Source organism: Dryas octopetala, chromosome 1 (assembly GCF_963921425.1).
Source record: "Dryas octopetala chromosome 1, drDryOcto1.1, whole genome shotgun sequence".
Taxonomy (NCBI): Eukaryota; Viridiplantae; Streptophyta; class Magnoliopsida; order Rosales; family Rosaceae; genus Dryas; species Dryas octopetala.
Window position 1 is genome coordinate 5,093,895 of NC_141366.1, and position 15,825 is coordinate 5,109,719.

The 15,825-nt window shown below is 40.9% G+C and overlaps 3 protein-coding genes and 1 non-coding gene across 4 annotated transcripts; 3 read left to right on the forward strand and 1 right to left on the reverse strand.

Moving 5' to 3' along the window:
* Positions 1 to 155: 155 nt before the first annotated feature.
* On the forward strand, positions 156 to 2,118 carry LOC147296816 (Pentatricopeptide repeat (PPR) superfamily protein). Its single transcript, XM_086253289.1, has one exon. It carries the CDS (start codon positions 162 to 164, stop codon positions 1,917 to 1,919), a length of 1,758 nt encoding a protein of 585 aa, XP_086109415.1. The 5' UTR covers positions 156 to 161; the 3' UTR covers positions 1,920 to 2,118.
* Positions 2,119 to 4,655: 2,537 nt separating this feature from the next.
* GSL1 (glucan synthase-like 1) lies at positions 4,656 to 11,364 on the forward strand. Its single transcript, XM_086237823.1, has 3 exons — positions 4,656 to 10,065; positions 10,769 to 10,895; positions 10,978 to 11,364. Exon 1 carries the CDS (start codon positions 4,731 to 4,733, stop codon positions 10,050 to 10,052), a length of 5,322 nt encoding a protein of 1,773 aa, XP_086093949.1. The 5' UTR covers positions 4,656 to 4,730; the 3' UTR covers positions 10,053 to 10,065; positions 10,769 to 10,895; positions 10,978 to 11,364.
* On the forward strand, positions 7,702 to 7,781 carry LOC147296818 (small nucleolar RNA J33). The gene has a single exon (XR_015120150.1). It is a non-coding gene; the product is annotated as a small nucleolar RNA J33 (small nucleolar RNA).
* Positions 11,365 to 12,154: 790 nt separating the features above from the next.
* LOC147296819 (DUF2921 family protein, putative (DUF2921)) lies at positions 12,155 to 15,446 on the reverse strand. The gene has a single exon (XM_086237836.1). It carries the CDS (start codon positions 15,177 to 15,179, stop codon positions 12,210 to 12,212), a length of 2,970 nt encoding a protein of 989 aa, XP_086093962.1. The 5' UTR covers positions 15,180 to 15,446; the 3' UTR covers positions 12,155 to 12,209.
* Between the last annotated feature and the right edge of the window lie 379 nt (positions 15,447 to 15,825).

Here is a 15,825-nt window from a genome sequence, read left to right on the forward strand (position 1 = left end):
GATCTCTCGGCGCGAACTGTAAATTTGTGATGGCTGTAAAACGGTGCGTTTTAGTCAGTTGAACTCCCGCGACTGGCCACGTGGCGAGAAAAAAAGGCCGCCATTGCTGCTTAGCAGAATCAAAGCTCAGGACTTGAGCCCCAAATTTCTCCTCTATTTTCATGGAAGCCAAACAGCTCCAACACCAGCCCCCGAAGTCTCCAGTCTACCAAGCTCTTCTCCAAGCCGGTCCGCATATCATACCCCTCCAACAGGTCCACGCCCAAATCGTTGTCTCGGGCTCTCACCGCAGCCGAGCCCTCCTCACCAAGCTCATCACCCTGGCTTGCGAAGCCGGCTCAATTTTCTACACTCACAGGCTCTTCCTCTCTGTTCCAAACCCCGACTCCTTCCTTTTCAATTCCATCATCAAAGTCTCTTCCAAGTTCGGCTTCCCTCAACACACTGTTTTCTTCTACCACAGCATGCTTGGTTTTCGTATTCCGCCGTCCAGTTACACCTTTACGTCTGTGATTAAAGCGTGCGCCGATCTTTCGGCTCTGAAACTCGGTAGGGGTGTTCATTCGCATGTATTGGTAGGTGGGTTTGGCTCGGATTCATTTGTTCAGGCGGCTCTTGTCACCTTGTATTCCAAGTCTGGTGATTTGGGTGTTGCTCGGAACGTGTTTGATAAAATGCCGGAGAGGTCGGTTGTAGCTTGGAATTCGATGATTTCAGGCTACGAGCAAAACGGGTTTTCGCGAGAAGCGATTGAGGTGTTCAATCAGATGCGGGAATTGGGTGTTGAACCTGATTCGACAACATTCGTGAGTGTTTTGGCGGCCTGTTCTCAGATGGGAGCTCTTGGTTTAGGTTGTTCGGTGCATCGTGATGTTATTAATAATGGTCTTCAAGTGAATGTAGTTCTAGGCACTTCACTAATGAACATGTATGCTAGATGTGGCAATGTGAGTAAAGCACGAGAAGTTTTTGATTCGATGAAAGAACGGAATGTCATTGCTTGGACGGCTATGATTTCAGGATATGCAATGAATGGCTATGGTAGTCAAGCTATGGAACTCTTTCGCCGAATGAGAGCTCATGGTCCTGGTCCTAACACTGTCACATTCGTGGCAGTCTTGGCAGCGTGTGCTCATGCAGGGCTAGTTCAAGAAGGGCGGCAGGCATATGCAAGCATGAGGCAAGAGTATGGCTTAGTGCCAGAAGTGGAGCACCATAATTGCCTGGTTGATATGCTTGGGCGTGCTGGGCTTCTCAGCGAAGCATATCAGTTTATTAAAGAGCTGAAACCTGGGGAAGCAGCCCCAGCTGTTTGGACTGCTATGCTTGGTGCTTGCAAGATGCATAAGAATTTCGACCTTGGAGTAATTGTTGCTGAGCATCTTTTGGAGGTTGAGCCTGAAAATCCAGGCCATTATGTAATGCTTTCGAATATATATGCATTGGCAGGTCGAATGGATCGAGTGGAAATGGTTAGAAACTTGATGATAGGAAGAAGCTTGAGGAAACAAGTTGGATATAGTACAATAGATGTGAATCAGAAAACCTACTTGTTTAGCATGGGCGACAAGTCCCACCCCGAGACAAATGAAATTTATCAGTATATAGATGAATTGATGTCGCGGTGCAGGGAAGCAGGCTATGCACACGCACCTGAGTCAGTGATGCATGAATTGGAAGAAGAAGAGAGGGAGTATGCCCTTAGATATCATAGCGAGAAGCTTGCAATTGCATTTGGGCTATTGAAAACTAAGGATGGTGTGGGCATTACGATTGTAAAGAACCTTAGAATGTGTGAGGACTGCCATTCAGCAATTAAGTTTATCTCAGTTGTTACCAAAAGAGAAATTATTGTTCGGGATAAGCTTCGTTTCCACCACTTCAGAGATGGCTCTTGTTCATGTCTGGATTACTGGTGATAAATGGCATTGGCTCCAAGCCTCCAACCCGAATTAGGGATATTTGGAACGGTTGATTCTTTCCCAAGCAAAGCGGACTACGTCGAGCTCTAATAAAATTGTGTGGAACCTATTATTGTTTGTTACCAATCATATCGGACACCAACACCCTCTCATCTTGGACCCTTGTTCTTGCTTGGAATAGGGTCTTGTGTAAATCTCTTTTGCACCATTGTTGGATCAAAAATTCTTTTTGGAACCAACTTGCGCATACAAAATTGGTGAATGTTCAAATGAGAACTCAAATTAGCCAAGAATGTGCCTTCAATTCACGGCAAAGCCCAAATTAATAAACTCCATAGCCTAATATCCACAACCCCAAACAATTGAACCATACCAAGCAAAATTCACATTACAAGAAAACAAAAAAGCCCAAACAAAAAGGCTGAAACACATATACCCAAAACACAAAAAACAGCCCAAAATGTGGTTATACACCCAACCTTATCAGCATTCATGTAAAAATGTAAAATAGATGAGATATTTAGGGCCTGTTTGGTATTATATTTAAAAACTATTTTTTGTTTTCAAAAATAAAAAAATAAGTTTTAGTCAAGAAAACATGTTTGGTAGACCATTTTTTAAAAAAATTTAAAAACATGTCTCTTTTTAAAAATGATAAAACATCGTTTTTCTCAAATTTTTTTTTACACTTCCTTTTTTCTTAGATGTTATCATTTTTAAAATTTTAAATTATTTTCAAATTTTAAAAATTGATTTTGAAAACTCACATTAAAAAAAAAATCTTAATTTTTGAAAAAAAAAAATTTGAGTAGGATATCAAACAGCCCCTTAGTTTCCTTCTTAAATTTTATGCGACATAAGTAATGAATTTTAATTTGTGGACATGCACTAGAAAATCTTTGATAGATACGCATGATAATCTTTTAAGAAATCATGCAATTTATTGTGTTATTAAATGCATGGACATGCATAGTGGGTGAGGAGGTACCTTGTAATTATGTTTAAGTTCCTTTCTGGAAAAATAAATTCAATAAAAAATGTCACGTACCCGTTGGAATGTTAATAACTCTTTATGGCTAAATAAGGCCATTAATATCATTGTTTAATTGTTATTCCCAAGATAATAAGGAGCTATTAATAAGACGTTTGACTGTTTGAGGAATGAGGGTTTAATGTGCTGGTCTTCTTTGAATAGTCTTTTGAGATTCATCTTATTGGGCCATAAAGTGCAGTGGGGCTGGCCTGAACTGACCATGTGATAATGAGCACTTATTTTTATTTTTGGAAAATTCAATATTAATAATTTTTTTGTTTTTAGAAGCATTAATAATGTTATTTTGAAGTTTGAACTGGAGCAAGAGATTCTCTGCATTTTTAGACTTTATAAGTATACCCCACGTCCCCACCACGCCAAAACTGCATCCCTTTTTCCGGACTACAAAATTCCAAAAGCCACATACCTAGAAGCCAAAAAACCACGTGAGAAAATGGACAAAAGGAACAAAGAGGCATGGGAAACCCACTTTATGCTTAAAAAAAAAAAAAAAGGTAAAAAATGCCACTTTATCTTTAATATCATAAAGTCAGAGAAGAGTTTGTGTTACAGCTTTACAGCCTTCACAAAAAATTAAATTATTTTTTATTCATGTTTTATAAAAAAAACATAATAAATGAGGATATAATTATTAAAATAAAATTTAATAAATAAAAAAACACTTTACTATCTTAAAACATAAAAAAAATTATAAAACCAAAAAAATAAAAAAAATAAAAAACATAATAAAGTATGTGGTGATTATGGTTACTTTTCTGCTCCACAACCCCAATCATAGTTAACTAATACTAAAATGGTTTTTTCCTTTCACAAAAAAACAAAAATGTTTTTATTATGGACCAAACCAATAAAAAAATGCTACAGTCGTAAGTGATACCACTGGGATATTCTTCTTTTGTTTGGCCATGACACTGGGATATTCTTCAACCTTTAAAAAAAAAAGGGATATTTTTAAAAGAAGGATGCTAGCTACTTTTTTTTCTTTTTTCATTTTATAGTATAGTTAAGGACTGAAACTGTTTACTTTTTAGATTTATCATTTAAAAATTATTTTTACAAAAAAATCAACTAAAATAAAAATATCTGTTTATGTAACAATTAGACTCACCATTTTTTACTCCTTTTTTATATCTTGTTAATTATGCAGAGATATTTTTAAAAGTTAATTTTTAAAAATGATTCCGAACGTGAGAGTACATTGAAGTATTGAACTATAAAATGATCTACTAAAATAAAAAGTCGAAAGGAAGGTAGTTCAGAAAATCTGAATTTCAAAATCTATAACAAACGCTGTCGTTTCAAAGAACATTGAAACACGGAACATGGGCTGGGGCTGCTGCGTCGTTGCGTGACTTGCGTCCTTGCTCCGATTTCCTTACTCAGTGGTGTGGAACCCACCAGGCCCCAACTGGGCGCGCACTTCCCAGTTCCCACCAGACCGTGACAGATAACTCCATGATCGTGCTCCGCAAGTCGGCCCCTGGCGCGTGGCCCAACTTCACATCATCCACAGTTTCCATTCGGATAAATTGATAAACCATTAACCTTATGCGCTTTCGTCTCTTCTTCTTATCCAATCCCAACATACCACAGCACGCGTGTACGCCTACGCTACCTATAAAAGTATAAAGCCCTAAACCCAGCACATTTTCACTCTTGCCCAGCCAACAGGCCCAACACCAAAACCCAAAAATGAAAACACACACTCAAACAGTACCAGAAACGGAAACGTTTTGAGAAAATACAAAGAAGTTATGAATCTTCGGCAGCGTGCCCAGCCCACGCGCGGCCGTGGGCCACTCCACGCGCCGCCTCCAATGCAAGAGATCTACAACATAATCCCCATTCACAACCTCCTCACCGACCACCCCTCCCTCCGCTACCCCGAGGTTCGCGCCGCCGCGGCCGCCTTACGCGCCGTCGGGGACCTCCGGAAGCCGCCGTTTGTTCCCTGGAACCCAAACTACGACTTAATGGACTGGCTCGGACTCTTCTTCGGGTTCCAAAACGACAACGTTCGGAACCAGCGCGAGCACTTGGTCCTCCACCTCGCCAACTCCCAAATGCGGCTCCAACCTCCCCCGAACCTCGTGGACTCGCTCGAGCCCAGCGTTCTCCGGAGGTTTCGCCGGAAACTGCTTCACAACTACACCTCCTGGTGCTCCTACCTCGGACGGAGATCGAACATTATAGTCTCGAAACGCCGCGGCGCCGGCGACGATGTTCGCCGGGAGTTGCTCTACGTGGCGCTCTATCTGCTGGTTTGGGGTGAGTCCGGTAACCTTAGATTCGCTCCTGAATGTGTTTGTTATATTTACCATATGATGGCTATGGAGCTTAACCATGTTCTCGATGAGTATATCGACCCGGAAACGGGTCGGGCCTTTTTGCCCTCAGTTTCTGGGGACTGTGCGTTTTTGAAGAGTGTGATTATGCCCATTTACCAGACTATTAAGACTGAGGTTGAGAGTAGTAGAAATGGTACTGCACCACACTCTGCTTGGCGTAATTACGATGATATCAATGAGTATTTTTGGTCTCGGAGGTGTTTCCAGAGGCTGAAATGGCCTATTAATTTTGAGAGTAATTTTTTCGCCACAACCCCGAAGAGAAGGAGGGTTGGGAAGACGGGGTTTGTGGAGCAAAGGTCGTTTTGGAATGTGTTTCGGAGCTTTGATAAGCTCTGGTTGTTGTTGATCCTGTTTTTGCAGGCTTCTATTATTGTTGCTTGGCAGGGCAAGGAGTATCCGTGGCAGGCATTGGAAAAGCGGGACATTCAGGTGCAGTTGCTGACTGTCTTTATTACTTGGGGTGGCCTTCGCCTTCTTCAAGCAGTGCTTGATGCTGGGACTCAGTACAGTTTGGTTTCGAGGGAGACAATGTGGCTTGGGGTTCGGATGGTGCTAAAGGGTGTGGTTGCCGTGACATGGACTATTGTGTTTTCTGTGTTTTATGCGAGGATTTGGGCTCAGAAGAATTCTGATGGGAGGTGGTCGTATGAGGCCAATCAGAGGATTACTGTTTTTCTTTGGACTGCACTTGTTTTTGTCATCCCAGAATTGCTGGCATTGGTACTCTTTATTGTTCCGTGGGTTAGGAACTTTCTTGAGGAGTTAGATTGGAGTATACTCTACTTATTTACATGGTGGTTTCATACCCGGATTTTTGTGGGCCGTGGTCTGAGGGAAGGGCTTATCAATAATGTCAAGTATACAATGTTCTGGATTGCAGTACTGGCTTCAAAATTCACATTCAGTTATTTCCTTCAGATCAAGCCTCTTGTTTCCCCGACAAAGACTCTCTTGGACCTTAGGGATGGGGATGTCAAGTACTCTATGCATGTGTTTTTTAATAGTGCAAATAGAATAGCAGTTGTTTTTCTGTGGGTTCCTGTTGTGTTGATTTACCTGATGGATCTGCAAATATGGTATGCCATTTACTCATCCTTTGTTGGTGCAGCAATTGGACTGTTTTCCCATTTGGGTGAGATCCGGAATATCAGACAGCTAAGGCTTAGGTTTCAATTCTTTGCTAGTGCGTTGCAATTTAATCTTATGCCAGAGGAGCAGTCGTTAGGTCCTGAGGTGACAATGGTGAAAAAGTTCCGTGATGCCATCCACAGACTGAAATTGAGATATGGACTGGGTCAAGCCTACAAGAAGACCGAGTCAAGCCAAGTAGAAGCTACCAGGTTTGCCTTGATATGGAATGAAATCATGACAACTTTCAGGGAGGAAGATCTCATCAGCGATCAAGAACTTGAGCTCTTGGAACTGCCACCTAATTGTTGGAACATTAGGGTTATTCGGTGGCCTTGTTTCCTCCTCTGCAATGAACTGTTGCTTGCTCTAAGTCAGGTTAAAGAGCTGGCAGAGGAACATGACCGGTTGCTTTGGTTGAGGATATGCAAGAGTGAGTATCGACGGTGTGCTATCATTGAAGCTTATGACAGCATCAAGTATCTGCTTCTCATGGTTGTTAAATACCGCACCGAAGAAAACACCATTGTTGCAAATTTTTTCAAGGTTATAGATCAATGTATTCAGAGCGAGAACTTCACAGCTACATACAAGATGTCTCTGCTTCCGCAAATTCATGCTAAGTTGATTTCTCTTATCGACCTTCTGCTGGAACGAAAGAAAGATATGAGTAACGCAGTGAATGTATTGCAGGCCCTATACGAACTCTCTGTTCGTGAATTCCCAAAGGTGAAGAAGTCCATTGAAATCTTGAGGCAGGAAGGCCTGGCAACTCTTAGTCCAGCCACTGAAGAAGGGTTGCTTTTTGAAAATGCAATCATGTTTCCTGATGATGAGGACGCAGCTTTTTTTAGGCATCTGCGACGTCTGCATACAATTCTCACTTCTAGAGACTCGATGCACAATGTCCCAATTAATATTGAGGCAAGAAAGCGTATTGCTTTCTTTAGCAATTCACTTTTTATGAACATGCCTCGTGCTCCCTATGTTGAAAAAATGATGGCTTTCAGCGTACTGACTCCATACTATGATGAGGAAGTGTTGTATGGTAAAGAAGCTCTTCGAAGTGAGAATGAGGATGGCATTTCCACCCTGTTTTACCTGCAGAAGATTTATGAAGATGAGTGGAAGAATTTTCTGGAACGGATGTACAGAGAGGGCATGGAAAATGATGAGGAAATTTTTACTACAAAGGCAAGGGATCTCCGTATTTGGGCGTCGTATAGAGGCCAGACATTATCCCGCACTGTAAGAGGAATGATGTACTACTATAGGGCCCTTAAGATGCTTGCCTTTCTTGATTCTGCATCTGAGATGGACATAAGGGATGGATCACAGCAAATTGCCTCTCATGTTTTGATGATGCAAAACAGCGGTTTGGATGGTATACAGTCAGGTATGCAACCATCTTCATGGAAACTCGGAAGAACAAGTAGCAGTGTTAGTTTTTTATTCAAGGGGCATGAACATGGGATTGCTTTGTTGAAGTTCACATACGTGGTTACCTGCCAAGTATATGGGCAACAGAAGGCGAAGGGAGACCACCGTGCTGAGGAGATCTTAAATCTGATGAAGAACAATGAGGCCCTTCGAGTTGCCTATGTTGATGAGGTTCACTTGGGAAGGGATGAGGTTGAGTATTACTCTGTCCTTGTTAAATATGATCAGCACATGCAAAGGGAGGTTGAGGTCTATCGGATCAGGTTGCCTGGTCCGTTGAAGCTTGGTGAAGGCAAACCTGAAAATCAGAACCATGCCATAATCTTTACCAGGGGTGATGCAGTTCAGACCATTGACATGAACCAAGACAATTATTTTGAGGAGGCACTCAAAATGCGGAATTTGTTGGAGGAATTCAAGAACTTTTATGGTATTAGGAAGCCGACTATCTTGGGTGTCCGTGAGAATATCTTCACTGGTTCTGTGTCGTCTCTTGCTTGGTTCATGTCTGCTCAGGAGATGAGTTTTGTGACCTTGAACCAGCGTGTTCTGGCAAACCCTTTGAAAGTGCGAATGCACTATGGTCACCCAGATGTGTTTGACAGGTTCTGGTTCTTGCCTCGGGGTGGAATCAGCAAGGCTTCTAAAGTGATCAATATCAGTGAAGACATATTTGCTGGCTACAATTGCACACTGCGAGGGGGCAATGTGACTCACCATGAATATATACAGGTGGGCAAGGGGAGGGATGTGGGGTTGAATCAGATCTCCATGTTTGAGGCCAAGGTTGCCAGTGGCAACGGGGAGCAGGTTTTGAGCAGAGATGTGTACCGCTTGGGTCATAGATTGGACTTCTTTCGAATGCTCTCATTTTTCTACTCAACAGTGGGGTTCTACTTTAACACGTTGATGGTGGTACTGACTGTTTATGCATTCTTGTGGGGTCGCCTTTTTTTTGCTCTCAGTGGTGTTGAGAAAAAAACAAGCAACAACAATACAGCACTTGGTGTTATCTTGAATCAACAGTTTATTATCCAGCTAGGTCTCTTCACTGCCCTTCCAATGATTGTTGAAAACTCTCTTGAACAGGGGTTCCTTACAGCAGTTTGGGATTTCTTAACAATGCAGTTGCAGCTTGCATCAGTTTTCTTCACATTCTCAATGGGAACTCGTAGCCATTTCTTTGGCCGTACTATTCTTCATGGGGGTGCGAAGTACCGAGCAACTGGGCGTGGCTTTGTGGTCCAACACATGAGCTTTGCCGAGAATTATCGACTCTACTCTCGAAGCCATTTTGTGAAGGCAGTTGAGCTTGGGATTATTTTAATAGTGTATGCTGCCCATAGCTCTGTGGCTTCGGGTACTTTTGTTTACATTGCCATGACGATCTCAAGCTGGTTTCTCGTAGTGTCATGGATAATGGCTCCCTTTGTGTTTAACCCTTCTGGATTTGATTGGCTGAAAACTGTATATGACTTTGATAATTTCATGAATTGGTTATGGTATACTGGGGGGGTGTTTACAAAAGCTGAACAGAGCTGGGAAACATGGTGGTATGAGGAACAGGACCATCTTAGAACAACTGGTCTCTGGGGAAAGCTGTTGGAGATTATTCTCGATCTTCGTTTCTTCTTCTTCCAGTATGGTGTTGTGTATCAACTGGGTATTACCGGTGGAAATACCAGTATAGCTGTTTACTTGCTATCTTGGATATACATGGTAGTGGCTGTTGGGATTTATATTATCATAGCATATGCTCAGGACAAATATGCAGCGAAGGAGCATATCTACTACCGGCTAGTTCAGCTTCTTGTCATAATCGTTTTAGTACTTGTAATCATTTTGCTGCTGGAGTTCACTAAATTCAAATTTCTTGATATTGTCTCAAGTCTCTTGGCATTTATCCCTACCGGCTGGGGTATAATTTTAATAGCCCAGGTGCTTAGACCTTTTCTGCAGTCCACTGTGGTGTGGGATACTGTGGTTTCGTTGGCTCGACTGTATGATTTGCTTATTGGAGTAACTGTTATGGCTCCTGTGGCACTGCTGTCCTGGTTGCCTGGATTTCAGTCAATGCAGACTAGGATCCTGTTCAATGAAGCGTTCAGCAGGGGTCTCCAGATATCTCGTATTCTTACTGGGAAAAAGTCTAACTGAGATGTATTCAGAGGTATTTTGATCTCAAGTCATTCTAAACTTCTGTTATCCTCCATTATGTATTCAGCACAACTTTTATTTTTGCTGGTACTACAAAAAACTAGGATATAAGCAACCTGAGAACTGGCCCAACAGATCTCTTTGCATCAGGTTTACCTGGTTTTCAGAGTCCTATGGATTGGTTCCAATTTCAAACAACAAATCTGATTAATTTTGGCTCTAGGTTCAAACTTTAAACATTTGGTGGATAGGCCCAGCCTCGATCCCTATGTATATATATTGCATAGAAAGTTGTATATTTATCAACCTATATAGTTTGAATTTATTGAATCATATTACAGGCTTAAATTTCTTGATGACTATAAGGTGGAAACATTCATTTTTCTTCTTTTTAGTGTGTGGCTTTAAGGTTTCTGGTCAATAGGATTGAAATTATCCTCTTCAACATGTGTTATATTTTACTTATTTCTACTTTCATGAATTGCAAGAGAAAATTGTCAAAACTTAGCTAAAAGAGATAAAACCAATTTTGTACATGGATTAGTTGGGTTTGTATGTAATGGTCAAGTTTTGGTTTTGGGTTGAGGATCTGAGAACTAACCCTCCCATGTAATGTTATTTCTGAATATTAAAAAGTTGGAGTGTGTTCTCTTGCTGGTAGTCCATGACCTCTGTGTTCATTTACAATAATCTAACTGGATTGCATTATATTTCAGGTCATGAGTACTGTCCTATTCCACTGACAAGGTATTTGCAAGCAATGATCAAGTTTTTGGTTCTGGGTTGAGAATCTGAGAACTAACCCTCCCATGTTAAGTTATAGTTACTTCTGAACATTAAAAGGTGGGAGTGCGTTCTCTTTCTGGTATTCCATGACCCTTTTTTTCAGTTACAATAATCTAAACTGGATTGGATTATGTTTCAGGTCATGACTGGGACTAGGCGTTCTCTACATGTACTGTGCTTTTTCTCACCTGATTCTTTCATTGGTGAATTCGGCTGCTGATTTTTACTTCTTGATCAGCATCATCTCCTCTATTGCTTTCCTTTGATTGGGTGTTCACAATTTGGTTCAGGCTAGGTATCTTGTAATGAACAGGGTAATTTAAGTGGTTGGTAGGGTGGTTTAACCAAATTGTTATTCAGGATCTGGTTCTGTACATATTGTTCATATCTAGTGTAGCTTCTATGCTAGGTTATTTCAAGCATATTAATGGCATTTCCACTTTTTTCCAGTTTTGGTGTAAGCATGTTGCTCCCACATCTTTGATTATATTGATTCTACAGAGGTCATCTATGCCAGTATGTCTCACACTCTCTTTGTTAAGTATGTATGCATTGCCATTATAACGAAAGAATATCATTCATGGTCTCTCTCTCGCGTGCTGTATGCATGATATCATCGCCATCAAATAGGGTCATAAAAAACCATAAACTTCTTGTTCAAAAAATTCAACGAGAATTTTAGATTTGGCAAAAGTTATTTGACTTTGTATTACATCACAGTGATCACACTACCCACTCCTTGTGAATGTATCTCCAACATAAAAAATCCCGATCATGTGTCTGCTCAATGCGAAAATGCCCAGCAGAAAAACGATTTCAAAATATCATCATTTCATAGCCCTCATTGTTTGGGATCAGCAGAAACCAAAGTTATATGCTTTTATTTTTGGTATTCAAAAAATTTATATGCTTATTGTGCCAAATCACTGTGAACCAAATATCACAACCATGGAGGTAATAATCATAATAATAATAGTGACCCATGATTCCATACTAGTTATAGATTGCTGGTTAACTTATCTAATAATCCATCAAAAGGTAACTCATTTTTTGGCTTGAAATTGAATGGTATATGAATCATAGAATATGATATATCTCTCATGATATTGCTCAGAAAATAAAATATACACGGGGCATTGATGAGGACCAAAACCCAAATCAATCAATTAAGCGTATTTGTTGAAGCTTTACATGTTTTATGTTTTAATTTTGTTTTGTCAAAATTTTCGTCTTTTTCATTTTTCTCTTCGGTCATATATCCCACTCTTTAATAGACTGGACAAAGAACATACCATCAGAAAAAAAATATTGCAGAGGAATACTTTCAAACTAGATTTCAATTATCAAAAAATTGTTTCTATTAGTTGTCCCTCACAATTCTTCATTGCTGATCACAGGGACTTTCTCGTATACAGAACTCTGTCTATACCTTTCGGGAAGAATGCAACGGCAACCAAATCTCTGCTGCATGAAAATAATGGCAGCAAACAGAAGACCACCAAAGAGGATGATGATGTTCCATGCAGTGGAGTAAAAATTCATTCTATGGTTTGCGTAAATATAGGATATATCAAGGAACCATGTAGAATATGTGCGAGCTCTGTAAAGATCATATGCACGAGGCAGCAGAAAAAGCATGGTGGTTCCAATGTAAAAGGCAGAGGCAAGAGCTTTTTCTCCTGAATTGAAGAATAAGTTGAACAATATCTGCGGGAGCAGAAAACCATCCAGGATGAAGCCAGCGTAAGACTGGAGATCCTCCCATAGAGAGGGCTGCCGGTAAGCAAGATGGTGGAGAGTAGACACTCGGTAAAGCCTGTGGTGTGGTCTTTCAAATTTCCTGAGGTGTGGTCTATCAAATCGTCTGTGTGACCGCCTCTGGTAAGTGTTCTTCTTCCCCTGGTGCATAAACCAAACCATCAGTGCACCAGCTATGTACAATGGTAAAGTCACGTAAAGAACCTTCCTCTCGGAATCCCTCAAACTCTTCTGGTTTCCATCACCCTGTCTTGAGGACCAGGTCAGTTGGAGAAGACGTAGCTGCAAGAGGAGAGCTACCATCATTATCACCCTGACTATTACTGCATTCACTTCAAGCCATCCACCAGTCCAAAGAAAAGTATTTTGCTGGCTGTAGCTTGGCACAAACAATGCTTCAAAGTTCAACAGCAGAGGAATCATGTGTCCAAGAGCAAGAACAATAAGCATCGAAATTGAGATGAAAGGGAGCACACCCGGGTGCTTCTTCACGTAAAAGAGCTGCAAGCCCACAAAGACACATGCAAAGGTGTTTGAAATCAGAACCATAATGATCTCAAAGTCAATTCTCGAAATGGATGCTGCAGCTTGTCTAGTGTTAATTGAATTTGAGGAGAACTCAATATGTTCAAAATAAAGAGGGTCTGACTTCTCCCTTGTGCTTTCAATAATTCCCTTGACATTTTGGTCATTCTTGGTATCCAATGGAGAAAACTGTACACTAATTTTAATAGCACAGTCTAACATATCCTTTTTAGTCAAGTTTTGACTTTCCGATGGTATGTGCCTACATCCTATCATGCATAGACTACCATGATCCCTATCATACATTCCTTCTGTAGATAATTCTGCTTTAGATGGGAAAACATCATGCAAAAAATTGAAATCAGGTGGAGGTCTGAAGCTCAACTTGTAGCTTATGTTCATCGGACTCCTATGGCTTTTCTTCTGATTAATTGGTGATGTTTGCTCCAAATTATCCCAAAATCGGCGTCCATAAATCTGATCATCCTCCACAAATAATGGGGTTGAATAACCCAATGCAACTTGCCCTTTGCCGTTTCTCACTCTCATGCCAAATTTCAAGTCCAGTGAAAACTCATCAGGGTATCTTTTTCCATTGCCTCTCCCAGTCTTCTTTTCTGCACAGGTTTTTCTCAGGGTGTCACTCTCAGAATACTGATATTTGAAATCTAAGAATTTCATTAACCATCCCGACAAACTGCTACGAAACCCAATTTTACCAAAGTAACCTGAGTCATTCACTTCTTTGTTGCTAAAAATTTGCCCCACAATAGTTGACCTATTCTGTAAAGACAATGTTGCTGGGAATCTCAATCTGAATCTAGTTGAGCAATCTCCAACAAAAGCATTGGTCAAAGATTCTGTCGAATTCAAAATCCGGCATGCAACAGCACACAAACGATTCTCCTTCTCATCCCATTCTCCTTCAGCAATGAAGGTTGTATTAGGTTCAAAAGGAAATCTGATGCCATCATAGCCAGGGTTGGGAAAACCAAACACCATCTGCATTTTCCGACCATCTGTACACCGAGTCCCATGATAAACCAAGAAATTGGGCACGTATCCGACATCCCCACCAAGAGGATTGCAATTCACACTCCCACAAACACTCCCATATTCCAATTCAAACCTGTCAACACGGTTACCAAGCAACCTACACATACCACGGCTCAAATTGTTCAAATTTTTCACAGCTAAACTCTCTCCTCTATCATAACCACTCACACAACCATTCTCCCTATCTTTCTCACCGAATGTGTATTCATAACTAGCTCTCTGAGACAAAGCCAACATCAAAACGGGTTCAAAATAATTCGGGTCATGCTTATTATCAGTCAAACTCTCTAAAGTCCCAGTTATTAAACTATCATAAATAGTTGAATTTTTCGGATAATTAAGCTTAATAACAACACCAAGAGGACCAATATTACCTCCATAAACCCCCGACCCGCCTTGTCCAACCATACAAAGCTTCTTAGAAGATTCTGAATAAAACCCATCAAGCCTGAAATTCAGTATGCTCTTACGGACCGACATTCTCGGCTTAACCAATCGCAAATTCCGGTGCGAAGAATTTCGAAAAATGGAGTAAAATGAAGTGTCTTGAAGGTGTAAGTTTGCTCTGACTTTGAAGATGCCATCAGTAAAGGTTTTGCCTATATCACTGGGCCGAAAGAAGAGAGCTTTCAGGTAATCGAAGCCGGAATGCAGGTGGTTTTGATTCAAAAGCCGATCGCCGCCGGTGAAGTAACCGGTCTCGAACCCAAGGTCTTGGATGGAGAGGTTGGCGACGAACCACTTGGAAGGGTCTGTGGCCGATTTGGGAACGACGTCGTTGCAGTGTTGGGAGTATAAGGGTTCAAAATCTGAGGTTTGGGTTATAGAGGTTGAGTCGGTAGTGGTGAAATTGATGCAGAAGAAGAGGAAGAAGAAGAAGGAGAGGAGCGGAGTGAATAGGAAATTATGGGTTTCTGAAGGACTCCTTGGGAGAATTGTAAGAACCCAAACCCTAGATTTGGGCAATGGAGCCGAAAAAGATGATGAAGAATTGGACTCCATCGCTGTGCAATGAAGGAGAGAGCGGAAGAAGAAGCAGAGCGAGTTTCAATTTATATACTACGCTACTTCTCATCTCTTATAATTTATTTTATTTTTTTATTCTACTTAGAGTGTAATGTTTAGGGTTTTTAAGAAGGCTGGGCATTAATACCGGGATACTGAACCTATACCGGTTCCATCCCGTCCCATTTTGGTTCTGTCATGTACCGTTTAAATCCCGTAATTTTCGAAATGATTTTGTATAAGTCCTTAATATAATGGGATGTGAACGATATTAACATTTCAATCTCATCTCATCCGGTCCCGTATATAATTAATTTTATTTTACATTTCCCCTTCTTTTCCCCCCACTTTCATTTTTTTTTCTTCTTTGTTATGTCTTTTCCCCAAATTCTTTAAAACTCTATCTTTTCTCAACTCTCAACTCTCTTCTCAATTCCCCTCCTAGAGGAACTCAGACCAACTTACATATTCACCGTTCTCTATTAGTTCAACTTATATCTTCTCTTGATCACAACTCCCCCCATCTCACAAAAAAACAATCTTCTCTTGGGTATTTCTCTCTATTTGTGGGTTATAGTAGTAGAGGAACCCAAACCCTAGCCACCATTCACCGTCACAGCCACGGCCAGAACCCAGTTGGTTA